Below are 22,629 nucleotides of genomic sequence, written 5' to 3' on the forward strand. Positions count from 1 at the left end.
GATGTGCTTGGTGCTTGGGCTTAACATTCAGTTTGCTTTCAGTTGAGTTTTGGTTACTGCCGCCAACGGTTAACAAAAAAGTTCCCACGGTTGAAAGGCTGAGGTCACACTGAAGTTTTAAGCCAACATCGTGTTTGCTTAAGACAACATAAACAAACTTTGAAAGATAAAAAGAAAAAATTAAAAAGAAAACATTTAGATAATACAAAATCGGTTTTTGAAGTAACTAAATAAAATATATATGGTTAATATGTGAGTTAACTTTAAAAAGGGCTTAAACCAGGCGAAGGCCTTGGCAAATAAAATTTTTGGCACAATGTGCAAAATTTACTATAGCAATGAAATGGTCAATGGGCAATGTGAAAGTGGCAAAGTGTATGTTTTGGTAAAGAAAAATCACATTGTATGCAACTAAACAACTACAATTCGAGTGTCGGTGTGTGTGTGTGTGTGCGTACGTGTGTGCGTTGCGCCGTGGGTGTGTGTGCGCGAGTGTCTGAGGCAAATAAATGCTTTTGCAACGCTTTTTTAGCCATTTTATCTTAAGGCGAAATACTGTAAAAAATTGTAAAATGGATTTACGTTTCGTATTCATCGTTTTCCTTCTAAAGTGGACGTATGCACAAGGTAAGTAAGAAGAGAGAGGAAACAAGTCTCCAAAGCGGGGAAGACAAGGACAAAAAAAAATGGAAAGGAAAAACTCATAGTGGTCCTGGTGGTCCAGAGTCCTTGTGTGTTTGCTTGGCATTCTATTTGTGCAGCTGCAACTGCTGCTGTTGCTGCTTCAAGTGCAATTTCTCTCTCTAGCATTTTGTTCAAGTGACGCGTTTCCCCCTTCTGCAATTGCAATCATTCCATAGAAAATTGTTCCGAGAGTGTGCTCTATATATATTTCATATACACACACATACATATATATATGAAATTCTATGGCTCTGTGGTCTAGTAATGAGTTGCATTTAGCTGAGGCAACAGACCAACTTGGAGTGTTCTATTTGTATGCGAATTGTGTGTGTGTGTGCATGTGTGTGTAAAAGGTGTTGAATACCAACAAAAACAACTTTTTCTGGAGCAACTGTTTGTGTTTATTTCTATTTTTTTTTCTCCCATTTTGGCTTTATAAGAAGATCCAGAGAATTACATGTAGATGAGTGTAGCTCTGGTTGACTGGTTTCAAATGTGACTGCTTTATTGATACTGTTTGAGATGACATGTATATGTTCCTGATGATATCAATGAAGTGTGAAAAGTTTTGCAATTTTATTCAAAGCTATGCGTCTTCCATATAATTTATTGCAAGGGAAATTCAGCAGGTCCTTCCAGACATTTGCTTAAGAATGTTTATGGAAAATATTTAGTCATTGCTTATCTCTATGAAGGGAAGACAAAAAGATTTCTTAATAATTTGTGTTTAGAATTGGAAAATATATTGTGTCTGATAGTGAAGTGCACTTTACTAGGGCAGTTTTTTATTAAAATACATTTTACCTACCAAAGAATAGTCACAAACACTTTTAGAAATGCTTTTGGATTAAGTATCCAATGGACAAAAATATATTTTTAGCTTTGATGGTCACTTTAGTGTGAGTTTGTTGGCTTAAATAAAATAAAAAATATCTAAAAATTTTTTGATGGATATTACGATAATAAAGAAGTTCTAAATTATTTAAGGAAGGATAAGGTATGAATTTTAAACTTATAATAACAAATTTAAGTAAAAAAATAAAATTTAAGTTAAAAATGATTTAAACTGCAATTTATCAAAAAAAAAAAGGTAACGAACATCCCACTCGTCTTAAGAAATCTTAATTAATTAAAGTTATACTCAAATATTCAGTTGTTAAATCAACATTTATGCTTGAAATCTTTCAATAATTGGGAGTCTATCTACTACTATTTTAGTCTAGGTATAAACTAAATACATTAAAGTTAACGTTCCAGCGAAATCAAACTTAATAATTTCGAATAGACAACGCCAATTAAAAGAAACGATAGACAAAAAAAAAATTCAAATCAAACCCATCAATATTTCCAAATAATAAACTACTTTATAGTTTACTAGTAAATATAGAAGTTTCTCCAGTAAAACATTTCTTGTAATTGACTGTTCAATATATTAACTAAAGTTTACATGTCTTAAATAGCTTGAAGGCATTTGGAAATCTTAGCTAAGAATTATATTTTGAGTAAGCAATGCATTGATTACTTGGTTCCCTATTGCAAAAGTTGGCAAGAATAACTCATATAACTCTTACTTATCTCTCATTTACTCGTCTCCATATCCTTTCTGCCACATCCTCTGGCATAAACTTATGAGTTTGGATTTCATATGAAAAGTTTTGCCAGCCGCAAAACAATTTCCTTTTGCTGATGCCCCACTTCTTCCTCGTCCCTTTATGGTCTCCAATCAAGCAGCCAGCAAGCAAAACTGGCGGAACCAAACAAATTAGTCGAAAAATGTTGGCAAAGCACACAAAAAGCCTCGAGGGGGTAAGCAAGCAGACAAGTAGAACTAACCAGAAATGAGTATGAATATGAGTGTATAAATACGAGTACTCATAGCATGTCCATAAAATATGCGCATTTAATAAGGCTCTGCAAAATGAATATGTAAATGCTGCTTCCTCCCCCTCGAAAACCTCGCAGACTTTTTCCTACTCAGTCAGCCAGACAGACAGATAGACGGAAAACAAAAGCGTTTGCCCCGGCCTGAATGATACAAAAGAATATTTCATATTGTTGGCTTGGCTGCTGCTCAATTTGCGTTATTTATTTTTTTTTCTTTATAGAATCATATATGTATGTATGTATGTATATACAAATACATGTACACTCAGTTTTTGCCTTCTTTTTGGTTAAGGGCATTTTTATTATGTAGTTCATGCATGTAAACGAATTCAATTGAATAATATCCTGTCATTTTGTGTTCCTTCTTCGACATTGCCCCCATCTCCATTCGCCTCGTTTGGCATGTCAAAATTTTTATCAGCGCACAAAAATCCGCCATGCCAGCAGTATATGTATGTGTATGTGTGTATGATGGATATATAGAGGATATAGAGGCGGAGGTGAAGCAGTAAATAAATAAATCCCGACAACACGCGTTGCAACGTGTCCTGTGTGAGCGCGCGCTCAAAAGTATGCCATGTATTTCTTTTTTTGGTGGCTTGCAAAAAATTTATTGGCATTTTAGTGGGCAACAAATTAAATACTTTTTCCTGTATAAAGTTTTGTATATTTTGTTTCGCTCATTGTTGTTGTTGTATTTTCGCATTTAAGTTTCGCCATCTTCTGGCACTTAATTTATAAATTATTCATGCTTTTGCGCTCAACTCCATTGGGGCAATTATCATTTTCATAGGCAAAAGTTTTGTCTTGCATTTTTTTCGTCTTCTTGGTTTTTCGTAGGGCTCGCCCAAAAAAGTAGGCTACAACAAATTAATTTCTGGCTCGCTTGCTCGCTGTTTCTGTTCTTATGTGTCTTTTGGCGTGTGTGTGTTTGTGTAGGGCATGTGCGTGTGCTTATTTATTTTTGTTTTGGGAAGTCTCTCTCTCTCTCTCTCTCTCTCTCTATCTATCTGTCTGTTTCTATCTCTCTTATTCTCGGGCACTGTGTCTAACAGTCTCTTTTAGTCTCCTGTTGTCTGTTTCAGTCTCAGTATCATGCCAAAGGCAAGGGGCATAAATTTATTTGGCAAAAACTTTTGCAGACCAGAATATTAATGAGTATTTAACCTAAATTGTTGCCTTTGATAAGTGGCATGAAATATTCTACTTCTACTTTTTCTACTCCTTCTGTTTCTATAACATTTTCTTCCACTTTTACCCTGCAGGTATCAATGCCAGCCACATATACCTTTATCTATAGATACACATACATATATATTCCTAACCCAAATTCTCTATTCACTGGGGCATTAAATTACTTTAAATACCAAACAAAAAAAAAAGGCAAGCAAAAAAATAAAGGGTAAAATCATCTTATATGCCAAGGTTTTTGCCTTTTAATACACAAAAAGGGTTTGAGGTTCTTTTGCTCTTTTCTTACCCGTTTATATATGTAACAAAAAGTAAAAGCCTCAGTAAGTAGCCTGGCTTGCATTCCAGTAAACGCTTTTGTCTTCTAGTTAATTGAAACAAAAGAGCGTAAGATATTTATTTCTCCAAAAAGGTATTTCTACTGCTGTTGCCTTAAATGAATTTTCCTCTTGGCCATTTTTGGGTTAATAAAGTAATATGGAATTAATTTTGAGTGTATTACATAAAATATTTCAAATATTGACTGCTTATTTCTCAGAAATACAAAATGAACATAGATTACAATGAAGACACAAGTTAATTTATATATCTAGAAAACAATTTAAGCAAGTATGTTTCATTTATTTAATTAGAGATGAAATTTAAGTGTAAAGCAAGGTTTCATACAAATAATTCGTAGAAATGGTATAAAAGTTTCTATACCCTTTCAAATTGACTTTATAATTGAGCATTGTCATAAAAATTCAAAACTAAATTGGATTATATGTAAATATTAATTCAGCTTTTCTATTGATTAAAACCATAAATTGGTTACTTTATTTTCTTAGAAATGTGAGCCTTTGTTTAAAACTGCTTCAAAGTTTAGTCTTTTTTCTAATAAGGATAAATAAATTCGACTATTCATTAATATATGAAATATTTGTCTTTGTTTACTTTGAATGAAAAAAAAAAATGGAAATTCATTAGAGATTTCTTTCGCTTTGATGGATAATTTACTGTAATTGAAAAGAGAAGTGAATAAAAGGTAATTGCTAGTTTTTCCATTCAACAAAAATAACTGAGGAAATTGTAATTTATTGCAGCTTGAAGGCAAATCAACTAAATAGATAGAAGTACACTCACACACACACAAAAATAAGTTGCCAAGTAATGTACACAAATATAGATATAGATATAGTGTGTGTGTGGGGGGGACTGTTTGGGTGGGAGGGAAAATTTTAATTAATTTCTGCATCAAATGGGCGACTGTCATAATACAAATAGGAGATACAAAATTGTAATAGACAAACACATACATATTTATACATTTCTATGTATGTATCCGACAATACGTCTATTTATTTATTTATCCAGCGCACTAAGCAAACAATGTGCCAATAGGACAATAAGGACATGCAGCTGTGCAGGACATGCCTGCAGCGATATGATGGAGTCAAAGGCATATATAATGGCTATATTTTGATTAAGTTAATTAAGTGGATTTCTCGTTTTGTGCAAAAACGAAATGTACACAGACACAAACGTACACAGAGACACACAATGCCTATCAACAGGCAGCGATTCCCGTTCCTCTTAATTTTGTGCCCCTCTCTCTGCTCTTACAGTACTTTGGCTATGACATGATTACCCGCTGAGTCTTTGTGTTTAAGGCGAATCATGTTTGCCATATGAAAACATATTTCATTTCATTATGCCAGCAAAACTAGGTTAAAACAGCGTGATATCGCAACAACAAGAACAACACCAGTAACAGCAAACAAACACGAACAACAAAGCAACAAAAGAAACACACAAAACACAAAAAAAAAAAAACACAAATAAGCAAGCAAGCAATTGCCACTAATGAATTGCACTAGTAAAATTTGTTGAAGGAGAGCACCAACTCAACAATTGAGGCTATCAAAACTTTAAAGTGCTTGAGGGAAAAGCAAATAAAAGCAACTCCATAAACATAAACTGAAAGTAAAAAAAACACATTGCCAGCATTATGGTTAGAAAGTAAAAAATATCTACAAAGTGCATTGGAAAAGGAATGATGAAATAGGTTCAATTATGAAATAATTCGAATTTTCATTGAAATACAATAATTTTTTCAATATTTCTCCATATTATTGAACCCTTCAAAAAGCATTCCATTTAACACAAAAGTTCGTTTAAAAAAAGGAACAACCAAAACTTTTTCTTTAGTTTTAAAAAATATATGATATTTTGAAAATTTTTGATTTTTTAATGACTATATAATAAAAAATACAAAATAGTTGATAGCTATGCTAAGTCTCTACCTAATAGTCGGACTTTCGTAAGTATTTTTTATATCTAACAGACATTTTTTATCTCAATACACTTGAAAATTATATAATAAAGAGTGAATTAAATCGAGTTAGGTATGTATATATGATATTATAAGTTCGGAATATATAGTGCAATACTCAGTTTCTCTATTTTTCATTAGACAATCAAATAAACACCCAACTTTTAATTTCTTTTGAATGCTGTGCTACTGATTCTTCAGCTTATTCACTAAAACTCGTTTAGCTTCATATTCAAATCATTCAATTTTAATTTTAAATTAAATTTTTTTTTAATATTTTTTTTTTTTATTTATTTACATTTTCTTTTCCTAAGTCTATCCTACCTCTAAAACTTAACAAGTTCCAAAAAAAGTTTAATTTCAATAAAATTTTTTAACTCAAATCACAATTGAGTAGGACCTAAAAAATAAACCAACTTTTCACTAGATTCACGATTTCTGGATTTTGGAGTAGGGTATTTGACAGTTCTTTGCAAACTGGTGACATAAACAAGTGTTGAGCATATTTTTTTATGACAAGAATGGTTTTTTTTCCTACTTTGGTTATTTTTTTTGTGCGCTTTACTTACTTTGGCGCCGTCCAGCAATCATAAAGCATAGGGAATGACCGACGGGCGGGAAAGTGGACTGAGCCAGCAAATGACAGGATGGTGAAGTGAAAAAGGGATTCCAATGTCTGGAGAAGCCGCCGCTGTCGTGGTTGTCGTCACTTGTTCGCATTCTTTCTTGCGCGCATTTTTCAAATGTTTACCCTTTTTTCGACCCTGGGTCGGTAGTGCAACTCCAACTCCAATTTGCCCCCTCGTCACCCACAAGTGTCATTGACATTTTAATGTGCTAATGAAGATGAGGGCAATGGGGGGAAAAAAATAAATGTTTTAAAAAAACTGAAGGAAATGCTGAAAATATAATAAAATTGTTATAAAAATAGTCAAGGATCGTCGCCTTTGACTCGTTTACCCCAAGTTGGGTTCATTATGCGGTTTCCTTTTCCTCTCTCGCTGGTTGGGTTTCCACGTCTCCCGCCCCCCACCTACAAACCACATTCTTTGCCAACGCTTTTAAGCTCTTTCTCTCTCTCAAGGACTTGGTCTGCGGTGTTTATGAGTTGTTGCGATTTCAGTTTTCCTTCCCTTTTCTGCTGCTGGTGGTTACTTCTTTTTTATTTCATTTTTTGCTCTGAATTTTCTTTTGCCTTGCAGTCAATTATGTCAAAGTTGTCAATTCATGAACAAAAATTGCTGGGCGTTAGCGTAAGCAGCGCAAAAAAGTAAGGAGAATAATGTTAAATGTAGGTTATAATTTTGAGTGCAGTAAATGGAAAAATGTTGCAAAGGCTGCCAATGAAAGGGTGAGTCAGATGCAGAGTGTAAAAAGGAAATAGCATGCAACAAAAATGCAATGCAGAAAAATAAAATTCAAGGCACAGGATAAGAGAAAAGTTTCGTTTGAAATTTGAATAGTTCATGACGGCAAAAACCTTAATCAAGAATGTAAATGATTTGTATAAATTGTTGAAAGCAATGGAAATCACATTTAGATCATCATCATCTGAAATATTAGAAAAGTTAATCAAGAGAGTTTAATATAAATTTAATTTTAACGTTAATATTTAGCAATTTATGGGGTCGATAACAAAATAAAATAGACGATTAATAAACATTTTCAATAGTGTTTACCCACTAATTTGCTTTTTGAAATAATAAAAACCATAATATACATTGTTTTCCAAATTATTGGCATTTGTTTTTAGCAAAACTAATTGATGTATTCAAATATACTTTTATTGCCTAACTAGTATTGATTCTGGCTAAAAAAAATTAAAATAAATTTGAAAATAAAAGCAATATAAGGTCTTTAAGCGGATTTTGAATGAGAAGACTCAAAACGTTCATAAGAATCCTGATGTCATAAAGACTAAAGCATTAAAATCGTAAAGGAAAATCTTGATTATCTATATGGTATAGAGTTTCTAGGTTTATTTTTAAAACAAACATTATATTCTTTAAAACACAAGAACCAATTCATTACACATACATAATAATACATTAAAATTTATTTTATTTATTATTAGAAAATTTATATAGCGATAAATGACTTAGATTAAAAATTTTCTTTCGAACAAAGTACATAAACAAAAGGTTTTTAAAATACTTATTCAAACAGGTAAAGAGCATCATAAATTTCGAACAGTCCTCAGAACTGAAGAGTTAAAATATGTTATATTCTTCATCTATTTCAACCTCTTTAAGTGTTACCAAAAAATATTTGATTTCTTAGTAAAACTGTAGTTAAAGGGCAAAGGACCAAAAAGTGTTCGACCCTGATGAAATTCCTCTTCAGATGCTCAATAAAAATTGCAAAAACTTTAACTGGGAAATGATTTTGATGGAGATTTTCAGAGTAATCTATCAAATAGAATATTGATACAACATTAGCAAGTCACTCACTCGTGACTTGCCTTGCCAATGTCTCTGTAGGGCAACTTTAATATTTCATTTTACAACTGTTCCATGCCAATGACTTTAAGACAACTTTCTTAAAGGGTTCGTACTCACTTACTCCCCCGGCCCCTTTCCTGCCTGGGCTTATTCCACACTCAATCCTTGACTGAACTTCATCTGGGGCACTTAAATTTTAAATGCCTAGCAGACCCAGTCAAGCATTTTGTAAATTCTTCCTCTGGCCCTTTTTCTGTTAGTGTGAGTGTTTTTTTTTATGACTTACGCCAAACAGTCATAATTTTTGCCAACTCATTGCCTTTTCGGGGGGTCCGAAATCTCGGCAAGGCCGAGAAAGCTTAAGCCAGGGCATGGTCTTGGCCAAGAGCCGCAAAACCTGCGCCTAACACTTTTTGTTTGCCTGCCTTTTGCCATTTGTTGCTTTCGTGCTGGAACTCTGCATAATTTATCAATGTCAGGACTAGCCAACCAGCCAGCTAGCTGCTGATGATGAACGCTATGCCCGAAAGTGCTAGGCCAGCAGATTGTAACCTCCTGGTATCAGTTCTGCTCAAAGTCCTGGCTTGGCTTGCTTTTAGAGTCCTTTTTTTTTGAAGCTCAAATCGATAGACTTACTTGTTGGACTTCTTCTTTGCTGATTTTTATTTTCTTAGACGGTGGGGGAGGAGGGCAGGGGAATTGCCATAAAATTTGAGCTTTATAACAAGCAAATCGAATGAAAAGAAGACGATGACGACAACGACAAGGATATTGTTGATATGTATAAAAAGGAAAAGGACATGCTTGCTGACCCAAAAGTCCAGCAGCAGGCTGCTTATCAATGGCCTAAGCATTTCTTTTGTTGACTTGCCTTACCTTTTCTCTTTTTGGCCTTTTCTTTCATTTTCTAGCAAAAGGACATTTTATATTTATTAAAAAGAAACAGGCAGTGAGTAGTAAGATTCTCTCCCCTTTCCACTGCCTCTCCCTCTCTCTCTCTCACTCGACGACTCCCTCTTATCTGGCTTTACTTCTGCTTTTTCGGTAATAGGCATCCGGTCATAAAAACATGAATTGTGGCTCTTAGCAGCAAATCCAATTGGGCATAAATCGGCTTTGTCCTCGTTGTCGCCCGACACACGAGTCAGGAAAGAGAGATGGCATGAGTTGGGATGGATGGATGGATGGATCCATCCAGGTCGTGTCTCGTTTTATGGCTTTCCTCTGTTGCCATCTTCATTGTAGGCTTTATTTTATGTGCATTTAAGCACAATGCGCTTATTGACTTAATGACAAATGTTGTTAGGCAACAAAATCTTGACTCTGATAAGATTCTTCACCAGGCCTAAAACTGAAATTGACTTGGACTTGAGACTTTGAATTGAAATCGAAGATGCAAATAGTTTTTAACGATTGCAAATGGCACTTTCTATTCATTCATTTCCTTTCAACTGCATTTTCCCTTTGGATACTTCAAGTATCCTATGTAATAAAAGACTTACTCAAATTGCATTACAGCCAGCATCCTGGCACTTGTCACTGACATCCTAGTTACACGCAGTTTTCTCTCGCCTCTGGCTGTTTTTTCAAGGATGTTTACAAATTGACAAACGCGAAAGTGAATTTTCTTTCAATTTCTGTTGCGTTTCGCAAACCAAACGACACCGCCGACCCCAATTTCCACCTTCTTTCCCCTTGTTACTTATACCAAAAGATGTCAGCAGCAGGAGGACTACTGATGTTGTTGTTGTTGTTGTTGTTGCCTCACAGGCAGGATGAACGCCTAAGTAGTTTTTGTATAATTGCACTCGTCATTGTCATCGTCATCGTCGACGACATCCTTGTTGTCTGCTCCTGCTCCGGCAGCTGCTTGAGGCAATGGCAACAACAGCAATTAAGGTATGTTAACAAGCGAACTTTTCAACTCTGCTCGCGGCTGTTGCACTTCAAAGGTGTGTGTGTGTGTGTGTGTGTGTATGTGTATATATGTGTGTGCTGTGGCCACGCCCATCTCCTCTTAATCATTCTATGCTTTTACCCCAACCAATTGTCTTACTTTTGTGGCTGAATTGAACAGATTCTCTTGAATAAAATTGCCATACCCTTAACATACAGTTGTCTAACGAGAATACTCGTAGTGATAGTTTCAGAGTCGGCTTAAAAACTTGTTAACAAACAACTGAATACTTTGCAATGATATTAAATAAAACCACATCACAATACATAGGGTAAAAAGAAGTTTTTGAAAGTTTATCTAAATTACATTAAGTCTAGAAAATCATTTTCTATTGATTATAACCAGAAAGGGATCACTATCACTACTTAACAATAAGTTTAATCCTAAATAAACTGTAAATAAAATGAACTACGAGAAACCAAATATTAAACTACTCTACTAACAATCAAAATAATTTTAAATGCTTAAGCAGAAAAAGAAAAAACAATTAACTACGATAACGAATAGAAATGATGGAAATAGTCCTTAAAAAAGAAGCAGCGAATGAAATAGGATTTCAAAATATATAATAAGTCTAGTCTATGTTAATTTTTTCTGGCTTTCTTATTTTAAAATTCCCTTATGGGCGAAAGGCAAGCCAATCGCCACAAACAAACTCAATATTATTATTAAACAGAATTAAAATCTTTGAAAAATAGCTGAACTAAGTTCAAATTTCTCGACAGTTTTTTATAATTCATAATATGCAAAATGGTACAGAAATTACCACAATGGGTATTGTAATGAAATTGTTAAAAAGTCTAAAACAAAAAGTTTTAAAAATAAGTCTAAAAGTATTTTAAAGAAATTTGCTATCTAAACGTTAAAATACAGGAACAGAATGTTCTACATATTTTCATATACAAAGCTGAAAAAACTGCAATTCAAAATCCATATCGCTGAAAATCATTCTAGTTCATCAGTTCCGTCCTTTACCCAATGAAAATGATCAATTATTCAGAAATGTTCACCCACTGCTCCAATTGCATTCTTAATTAGGAGTTTATTGACAGCAAACGCGTTCGAAATACCTAAGAATGGGAAAGAAAACCCCACACTTAAAAATCAATTTGTAATATGTGTCAAGACAGACATTTCAATCTCTCTTCTACTCCAACTATTATTCTAATATCTATATATGTAAGCGTAATTAAACAAATCTGAAAATAATTGAAAGTTTTCCATCATAAATCCCAGACATAAACAAACCCAAACCCATAAACCAACTTGCTCCCTTTCTGTGTATCGGCCAACTACTACGACTGCCCGAAACTATTCTGAAAACAAAGTATGAAAAAAAAACCTAAAAATTCCCATGTTGACAATTAAGTTCACAACAAACCAACAGGCCCAGACAGACCAACAACAACTAAAGCAACAACAATAACAATAACAGAAGCAGCGGCAAAAATGCGTCAAAGGCACGCAACCCTTACAAAAGGGAGCAGCCAGAGCCAACCCTTACCCCAACCCCCAATCTCAACCCCGACCACAGGAGCAAAGGACCAAAAGCACGTTGACAAGGCAGTCAAAAACTGGTTCTGGCTATGCTTCTGGTTTCGTTTGCTGGTTACTAGCAACCCTAATTTACTTTTAATAACTTCATAGGCAAAAAAGCAAAAAAGCTTACACAGGGAAGCATTAAAAGTGTCCTTTTTCACATGGACAAGGATACTAGCTAGCTGGCTAAATGAAAGGTGGCAGATGGGGAGGAGTAGCGCGGACTAAATACATAAAGCGTTAATTTCGATTTTGCTTAACGAGTGTTAAATGTGTGCTGCTCCTGGAAAACAGTTTAACGCTAAAGTTTGTCATCAGCCAGCCAACTGGTCGTATGAGCGATATCGATAACGATAATTACACATGCAGACAAGGTTTGGTTTGCCAAGCAAGAAAGCAAGTGAGTGTGAGTGAACTCATTCAGGTGTACAAATTCAATTTCGCAGCCATAAGATAGGCCCAGAAGCATGTCTAAGTACTCGATTGGATGGGAGAAAGTTTTTTTTTGTCCTCCTCTTCAGTGGGGTAGGGAAGATATCAAGTATTCGTGTTCGTGTGGGTTTGTGGGGCTGCATGACTGAATGACTTTTATGTCAGAACATAGATTTCAGTTGCACGAGCAAGCCAAAAGATGAAAAAAAAACACAGGCCCAAAATCCCAGCAAGAAGTTGACACAAGACAGCCTCAAGTGAGTCCTTTTTAGTCAGAGATGCGAGTGCCTTAAAACGTGCCACACAAAGCCTACGAATTCTTAAACATAATTATTGTAGAACATCTTATTAAAGAAAATTTTTGAAAATTGTAGTAATGTATCAACAATAAAGGGAAAAAATATATTGCAAGGTTTTGTAAATGTAACAAAAATAATTCATATATGCAAGTGGTTTTAGAAAGAGACCAACTAAGTCTACTTTTAAAACTTCTATTTGCTGAATTCGTACAATAATAGTGTCTCTTATTAAGTATCAAAATTTGATCAACCTGATGGTATGATGTGAGTAAATATTAGAAACCTTTAACAAATATTTTTGCTTTTTAACAAACGAAATATCGTATAACTGATTTTTCTTAGACTAAGGATAACCATTTGAATATATTTTCTCTTTATTATTAGACGTATTTTTGTTCCATATAAAAAAAAAAACTAGCTATACAAAGAAATAATTGTAAAAATTTGTAGAAAAGCTTTTAAATATTAATATCAGTGTGGAATATCAGTATTGGAATTTCTTAATCATTGAAAAGAAAAAAAAAGAAAACTATGGGAATTTTTCTATAAGAAAAGCACATGCAGTATTGAAGTTCCTTAGAAAAAGAAATTATTCTTATAAGAAGAGCACTTAAGAAATGAAAATGTATCAGTAAAATGATTTGAAATGATATTCTAACTTAATGAAAGGCAAGCAAGTCTAGTTGAAATATATGTAAATATATTTGGAAGTTTCGAATAATTTATAGAGGAAAAACCAAGCAAAGACACCACCTACATATCTACCAATACAGTAATAAAACAAAAACCTTTTAAAAGTATATGAAAACAAGATAAATGGATTATAAGCCCTCGTCTGATTTACTAACACTCAGAAGTTCTTTATGATATTTGTTGCTCATCTCTAGATGACTTCAATGTGGCAGAAGGACGACATATCATGCCAATGGTAGAAGCGAGAAATCGAAAAGACACAGATTGGGTCTGAGGCTGAGACTGAAAACTGAAGGCAGAGTGCGAGCATTGGGAAGATGTAGACGGACTCTTTGTATGCCAGATTTTGTGATGCCATGTGAATGGTGTCTGGTGGTGATGCTGACACTACCACTACCACTGACAACAGACCGGGACGAGAAACCAGGACGAATGTCTATGCCAATGCCACATTGCCTGCTTTTGACAGTCGTTTTGCAAACATGTCGAAGCCATTAAGACAATCATGCGTCCCATACCGCAGCTCTTCGTCTCCCTCTTTTTCATTCTCTCTCACTCTCTCTCTCTCTTTGTGTTCATTTTTTACATCAAGTGCTTTCTTCTCGCACTTTTACAATTCTCGTTTGGGTTTTCTCCGATTTTATTTTTTTGCTTTGTTTTTTGAGTTTTCTGTTGCATGTTTTGTTTTTTGAAAAATGGCTGTCGCGTCATTTCTATTGTGTTTTTGAGTGTTTGTCCCCATCTCCTCATATCCCCTCCTTAGCTCATGCTTTGGCTTTTTGTCTCTCCCTCTCCCTCTCTGTGTGTGTGTGTGTCTATTCCACTTTGGTCTGCTTGCCACAAAGATTTATGTGCTGCAATTTACACACACGCAAAAGAAAAAATAACCCAAAAAAATTGTATCCCCCAAAAAAAAGATAGAGAAAAAATTGTTTGTTTGTCGCTTAGATTGAGTGGAAGTCGCTTTTGTTGGGTGTCATGTGTAGCTAGGTACGTGTTGAAGTTGGTTGGCCAGTGTAGAGACAGAAATGGAAGGGTTTTTTTTTCAAGTGCTTTGGATATGGGGATGGCCAATGCCAATGTTTTGACTAAAGAGTATGTACATTGCGTATTTAACAGGGTGTTAAATTCCACTAAGTGACAGCTTTTTGGGGCATGACGGATAGCCGTGTACATAAATAGACATGATGGATGTTAGCAAATTGGAAAATGGTTCACATTGGGCAACAAATACTTTAAACTTGACTTGAAAGAAGTGTTTATCTAATTCATGGATAAATTTCAAATAAACAGCTATTGAAATTCGTTGTTACCAAGTTATCAACCTGCTTTGAGGTAGGAAAATTGCTGTTTATGGATCTCCAAACTATGGATTTTGGCAACTGTGGGTCTTCTCATTAAGACAGTTTTAAGAAAATTTCCGTGAAAGTAATACAATCACATTATGTTTTTTTTTGAAAATTAATGCATGGTATAAATTTCATTAAACAAAAAAATATAAAAAACAAATATTAAATTTCAGTTTTATTGTAATTTATTTTCTTGATTGTTTATATTTAATATTAATCAATTATTAAAATCGTTTTATAACATTTGCTTCAATTCCCTCATTATGCATGCATTTTAATCAAAAACCAAAACAAAAAATAAATAAATGCATAAATTGGTCATAAAATAAAAAGGGAAAACTGAATTATGAGATACAGTGAAACCTCGATATAACGAATCTGAGGGGGATCGCAAAATTATTCGTTATATCTATTGATTCGCTATAGGTACTGAAATGTAAAACCTTAGTCCTTTCAAGGGACTTAACAAAAAATTCGTTATATTGGGTTTTTCGTTATAACGAAGTTCGTTATATCGAGGTTTCACTGTATTTTAACGAGTTTCACGCACTCACCCAATACCCCCCACAAATACCCCTTTAGGCTAAATATAAAAAAGCAAGAGAAGCATAAAAAACAGCAATACACAAACAACAAAAGCCAGAAAACTATAAAGCTGGAAGGGTCCTAATGAAGGGCCAAAAATGAGACAAAGGCACACAGATAGAGATACAGAGAGAAAGAGAGAGAGAGAGAACGCAAACAGTTAAAAAGGATCACCAAGAACTGTCATGACTATATAACGACAGATTGAACCCTTCGCTTTTAATGCAATTAAGTTTAATTGAAAATTTTCACTCCAAATTATGAGCCGAACGTGTTGTTATGGGTGCCTTTTGGGTTGACAGACAAAAAGGGACTGAAAACGCACAGAGAGATAGAGATAGATACAGAGAGAGAGGCAACCCCAGCAATCAGGCAGATAGAAATTAACATGAACACACCACATAGAGCGGGCTGGGTGGGGCGGATGGTGGTAGGATATTAGAGTGGAGCATTGGAAAAGTGTCCTGGTGCTTTGCACGTACGTCCTGAGTGAAAGCAATCAAGCGTTCAAATCACTAGCCCCCCAAAAAATGATGGCAGCTTAGCAAAAGTTTGCTTTGATGCGAGCCGCAGCGTGGCAAGAGGATTCTGTGTATGTGTGTCGGTGTGTGTGTGTGTGTGTGTGTGTGTGCTCAACTGGACTTTATTACAAAACAAACAAGCAGGAACCTGCTGCTGTTGCTGCTTTCCGCCCGCCTGTCCCCTTATCACCAATTTGCCATTTAACTTATCTTTTATCTTGATTGCTGTTGACGATGACAGGGATAATGATGATGACGACGACGATGGCAACAACAACAGCAACATCAACGATGGTCATGGCGATTGGTAGTCACCATCTCCTTTTTAGTTTACCTGCCACTCCCTCCACTTCCACTCTCTCTTTCTACTTTTTTAGCGCCACTCAACATGATTCCTGTTTAAACAAGCGAATGCCGCTTGATTTTAATTAGCATTTGACACAGCAGCTTGACACGGGATACAAGAATCTATCCAGCAGAAAGACCTGTGATATTAAGAGAAGGACCAGCTGGCAAAGAAGGTGGAACCGTTGATGCTTAATGAGCCATCAACCAACTGGAATTTCAAATGTCCCCATGTGCAAATAAAAATATATCCTTGTGGCTCCAACGACAAGAAAAAAAGAAATATCAAAATGTTTTACGTTGGCTCTAACATTTCACGCTTCACAAACTTCTGATGTCAGCTCCAAAAAACACAAACGGAAGAACATTTTAAATACTCTTTCCTTAGATTTTTAATTCGTATACAAATCAAAAATTTTGAAAATATTTTAGTTTATAATTTACCAATATAAACAGTTAGAATATTTAGCATTAGATGGATGTTTAATAAATAACTCAGGTGAAACTCAAACTACAAATTAAAAAATTTATTCTTAGCTGGTTAATAAACTTGATTTCCTACTTCAATTCAATTGTTGTAAGAACTCAAGTTACACTTGCCCAAGAGCATTTGATTGAAGGGTTTTTTATGCAAAATCCCATTACATAGGCATGCAAATTATGCACCAAAAGCATTTTAAACTAACTGAGTAATATTAACATTTAAGTTTGTGTTATATAGATAAGAGTTTACTAAATGGGCCTTTAAGAATTTAGTTTAGATCTTATATGTCTTTTGTCCCACCAAAATCAAGCATCTGTATCTTTTCCTAGTTCTGAAGCTATTCCAAATAAAATAACAGTCCTAATTTCTGATCAAATCTTCATTAAAATGCTTTTTCTTATACATTAGATATAACAGAAAAGTACAATCAATCATTATAAGCTAAAGATATTACCAATTCCTTATATATTTTACTGAAGATAAAAACCGAAAGTATCGGGTTTATGATTCTATTTTACCCTGGCATATGAAGCATATAAAATGAACCTAAAAGAATTAAAAACACATTATTCCAATAAATATAAAGAAACCTATATTTTTAACCCAATCGATGTACCCTTAGTTACCCTTACGTAAATTGTAGTTAGGATAACTGACACTGTCATACTCACGCTTACATACATTTCCTTTTTACCCGCTCTGTTCAAAAGCATCTAAGGTTTTGTCACTCGATGCGCTGCGCTGGAAAATTCAATGTGAAAACTTTACATTCGTTTGTGGGTGACGGTGTGTGTGTGTATTGGATGGGTGGGTGGTAAGGAGCTGAAATGGCTGGATGCAGACTAAGCTACCGTTAAGGCTCAAGTTTTTCGGCCATAGCCAAATGCAATTGCATATGTACATATATTGGACACATGTATTTTTCCGGCCAGTGGGCTGAAGGTGGCAATTTAACTATAGAATGTAGAGCAGCAGTGCAGAAATATACATATCGTACATAGCTAGGTAGGTAGGTAGGTAAGTAGGTTTGGCAATGATTCTCAGTAGACAAACTAACCCACATGTGGGTCTAAAAAAGCATACATAGACAGAGCTAGATAGATAGATAGATGGAAGTATTTGCACATATTTTGGGTGGCTCTTCTTTTTTTTTCTTGTAGCGGGTGGTGGGCATTTTAGCATTTTTGCATTTTACTTCTAACATTGTGGTGCATTTACCAGGGCCTCACACTGAGTGTGGGTGAAGGGGTTTTTCAAGTGTGTCAATGCAAGTGTGTGGGTGTCTTTCTCTCTCTGTGTTGGTGTGTGTCTACTTCTTCTCTCTAGTGTGTTTTGAATTATTTATATTATTTGCACTTTATATGCAGAGGCAAAGTTGCCTGGGCAAAACATTTGCAGCTGACAGTTTGATGGCAAATGCATTTAGACCACAAAAATCTTGACTTTTGACGTGTTTACAATACGTACAAGACAGTTCAAATATACTGAGAGTATTTTTGTGTACATGTGTGTGTGTGCAATTAGAAAAAGTGTCAAAAAAACACATTCACTCGTTTTCCACAATAAAACATCTGAGTCATTTCCCTGTCAACCCAATCCCAACCCATAGACCAACAAAACCAAAACAAAAAAAACAAAAAGTGAGAACAAAATTTTGTCGAAATTTATAGCCTTGTCCTTTGGTTGTTATAGCAGACTGGGTGTGTGTTGTCGTTATGATTCATAACTAAATAACAACAACAACATAAAGAATAGAAGAAAAAAAAGTTTATCAAACATATACACACCCAGACGCACACTCGCACAACATCCCCGGAAACAATTTGCAGCACACGAAACGTTTACAAAAGTTTAATTTGACTCATTTTTGGGCATTGTATGAAAGTGTTTTGGAAAAAAAAGAAGAAAATTGTTGGTTGTTAACTTAATATTAGGGGGTGTGAAAAGGTTCAACAAGATATTCAACCATATTCTAACTTTATTTTAGGTTAAAGTTTGAAAAATTATCAGATTTATATGCAAAACCAAAAATTGTTGCTTTAAAACGCCATTAAAAACTATTTCATACCTCAGGGGATCAATGACAAAATTGATTCTATTGAAAATATCTACATTTATTTCAATTAAATGGGCAAAATTGATGACATTTTTTGTGGAATTTTTTGCAGTCGTTAACTCTATTTATTGTTTTAGATTTATGTTTATAGGCTATCTAAATTGCCCCCTAATATAAATTATTACTGTACTTGGAAAATTATAGCTCAATCATCAATCCTTTGAAATATATCAATGAACCAAATGAAAGTAAATGGCCTTAAAGGCATTTTCACAAGAGTTTCACTATTAAATTTGCCATATTTTGCCAAGTTAGTAATCAAGTCAAAAAAGGAAAATTTCTTTGCTTTTACTGACAGGACATTTTGGACACAATTTTAGCTTGAAATTGCAACAGCTGTTGCTGTTACTGAGAGTTGAGTTCACGTAAATTATGGCAAAAATTTAATTATGGCAAAACTGGACGCGTGGCACAATTCTTAGGGATAGATTCCTTCCTTCCTCTCTGTCTCTCTCTCTCTCTCTCTCTCTCTCTCTCTCTCTCTCTCTCTCTCTCTCTTTCTGTGCAAGAAGGATATCCAACTAACATAGTTTTCAAAGCGAAAAATATATATGCTGTGGAAAGTATGCTACTAAAACAATTAGCCAGAGCCAAAGAGCCATAATTAAAACAACAACAACAATTACAGCTAAAAAGCAACAGCCAACTAGTCGACTGCCTGGCCTGGCCTGGCCTGCCTTTGATTGATGATGCAAACGGAAGAACGTTGAAAGTTTTCGTAAGAAAGGGCCAAGCGCCTTAAAGTATGCAATTTGCCGAAGGCGTTGAGAGGCAACAAACTATGCATGCAGAGAAAAGCAGCAACAACAACAACAACAGTCACATACACACACACACACACACATATGCAAATGCCTGACATAGAACAAAAAGAAAATGTTTAAGGAAATTGCAGCAAATATTTTGCTTGTTAAGTGAAACCCAGTTGCCGAAACGTTTTTCTCTAGCAATTTCTTCAGGCATTTGCTGAACATCTTGGTCTTGGTCTTGGCTTTGGTCGACTCGAGATTCTAGCTCGTCGTGCTCGTGCTTGTTCTCGTTGTTGTTGTTGTTTTCCCTTTTATGCATTTTGCATAAGCGCTTTTGGAAAATGCCTTTGCCTTTGCTTTTATGCAAATTTTCGTGCATTTTCCATGTCGTTACATTCTTGCCTTTTATGTTTATACTTATATAATACATGGATGAGGACGAAGTAAAAAGCAGAGAACAAGAAATTGTTGGCATGCAATTAAAACTAAATTAGTAGGCCTCTAGGCCACTAGGAACAACTACAACAGCAGTAACAACAACAACAAGAACTAAAAATTTACTACAACACAAGTTGGTTTAATTTCTCTGGTTTCTGTGTTGACTAATTGAATTATTTAGTTGCAAGTTGATTAAAAGTGTTTCCCATTTTTGTTGTTTCGTTACTTTTTTTAGCGTAATCAAAGTCAAACATATTTCTTCACCCTTTTTCAAATGTATGTATGTACATATATGCCCTTTTCCAAAATCAACCTTTTTTTCGTTTTTGGGAGGTGTTGAACATTACCACAGGGCACAAACCACAAGCCAACTTGGTCCACCTCCTGGACCCGGCCTGGTAAGCAAAGATATGCACAAACAACAGAGCAAATAAAAACAAAAAACTCCCTCGCACCAAAAAGCCAAAAAAACATGAACAAAAAAAACAAGAGAAAGAAAAACTGTCCACGGTCCAGCAACTTTTGCTTGTCCACCACGCCCATCGATGTCCAGTTCAAGTCCGAGACTGGGTCCTCACCAGCAGCAACGGCGACTCTCCCACATGCGACATTTAACCCTCGAATTGTGCACAAAGGGCACATTGAATATTTCTCGTTCTCTACCCTTTTGTTTTGTTATTTTCCTTGTGAAGTGGATATTGTACGATTTGAAGCAACATTCCAAGTTACTCACACAACATGTTTACCTTTAAATTCAGACAAATTACTTAAACCGACCTGAAAGAGTTGAATTAAATTTTGTATGTTTAAAGAAAATTACACGAATGTAAACAAAAATATTGAAACAGACTTGAAAAAGTCCAACTAAATTCAGGTAGTTAAGATAAGTTTTAAGCTAAGTAAGTTTAGAAACGAATCCCAGGGAGTTCTTGATATCAAGTGGTTATTAAGATTGGTTTTGGAAGGTTTTCTACCCTTATTTGAGTAATTCTTTATCTGAAAACTCATTTTAAACTTAAATCTAATCTAAACTAATGTTCTGAACTAACGTTCAAAGATGGTATTAAATATATTCTTCAAATAGCTATTTGATCATTCCTTAACAACTAACTTTGATAATAGATCGAAAAATGTTATATACATTGCGCAAAAGATGTAAAATGGTTTTTGGTCTACCCCCCCAAAGTATGCAGAGACACTAAGCAGCCCAATATGGAAAGGATTCTACTATGATTAGTTAAGAAACTTTAAGTTTGGGCTAATCTGTTAAAACAATCAAAATATATTCTTTGTTTACATATAGATTTGTTTTAGTATATAGATTTGTTGTGTTCTTCTGCATGTTTGCGATTCGATTTCAAGAACAAGCCAACTCTATTTATATTCAATCAAGGTCGATTCAAATCAGTTAAAAAATAGTTTTCGTATAGGAAATGTTGTCTAAGAAAGTCTAGGATTTTGTAGGGTATAGACAATTCGATGCAGTGAAAGTTAGCCCATTCCTTCTGGCATTTAGTTACTGTTGGTTGTTATATTGTTTTTTTTTTCTCTCCTTAGTGTTTTTTGTTATTTTCCTCGCATGTTGATTTTTGGACTGCTTTACCTCCCCTCGCCATTCCTTTTCGTCCTGTTCGTTGTCCGTGTACAGAGCACTTGAATAGTTGTTTTATTTTCATTTTCATTGTTGAAATAACATTGACATGCGTCTTTTGCCTGCTGAACCCTAGAACATGCTCCAATGTTTCCCTCTTTTGCACCACCCTCCGTGCTATATATGACACCCTCAACTCCCACCCATATACTCGGTATCTCTGTCCCTTTCAGTCGCATATACATAGAACCAACTGTAGTAAGTTCCCTTGAAATTCGATTTCCCAGCTTTCGACTTCGTGTAGCGTCTGCTGCATGACATGCAACTTTTGCCGCGAGCTGTTTTCATGTTGCAATCAACAACAAAATGCAATAACAACAACAACAACAACACCGAAAGTTGGATTTTTATTAAATAACGTTTCAATATTCCAACATTTTCTGACATATCAATTTTCACTCTGCCAGTCTGGTTATAGATCTATATGTATATATACATACATAAAAATATATTTATATATATATACATATATTTATAGATTCATGCTGTGATATGAATAAAAGTTTTGCGTCTTGTTTGCGTGTGTGTATGTGTGCGTGTGTGTATGACAGCAAATTGTTTAGATATGGCATGAAAATTGAAATTTATGTCTTTGCCACTGACAGATTGCTTGTAGCAAATACAAGAGTTGTTCATAGGTTGAATGTTGGTTGGCAAATAGAACATAAAGATTATGGGGATAAAAACCACACACACACATTTATTGAGTATGTGTTTGTGTGCGTATGTGTACCACAATAGGGTGTTAACGGTTGAAACAACTAACCAAGCAACTTTGGCAACAAGTTAGGCCAACAAAACAAGTTGAATGGAAACATTGAACAATAATCAAACTAAATTCACACATTTTGTGATATTTTCAATTTTTGTTTTCATATAAATTATATCAAAATATATTAAATAGAGATTCAGAGTTTCGGCATTGATATTAACTGTTATCCATTTAGATTCCTTTTAAAT

At 34.7% G+C, this 22,629-nt stretch overlaps 1 protein-coding gene across 1 annotated transcript in view; it reads left to right on the top strand.

Annotated features, from left to right (window-relative positions):
- Positions 1–227: 227 nt before the first annotated feature.
- LOC6642329 (roundabout homolog 2) overlaps positions 228–22,629 on the top strand; it is a 51,148-nt gene continuing 28,746 nt past the window's right edge. The window contains exon 1 of the mRNA XM_023175793.2: positions 228–627. Coding sequence (XP_023031561.2) covers positions 510–627 — 118 coding nt within the window. The 5' untranslated portion in view covers positions 228–509. The remainder of the gene's footprint in view (positions 628–22,629) is intronic.

The sequence above is a fragment of the Drosophila willistoni genome, assembly GCF_018902025.1.
Source record: "Drosophila willistoni isolate 14030-0811.24 chromosome 2R unlocalized genomic scaffold, UCI_dwil_1.1 Seg167, whole genome shotgun sequence".
Taxonomy (NCBI): domain Eukaryota; kingdom Metazoa; phylum Arthropoda; class Insecta; order Diptera; family Drosophilidae; genus Drosophila; species Drosophila willistoni.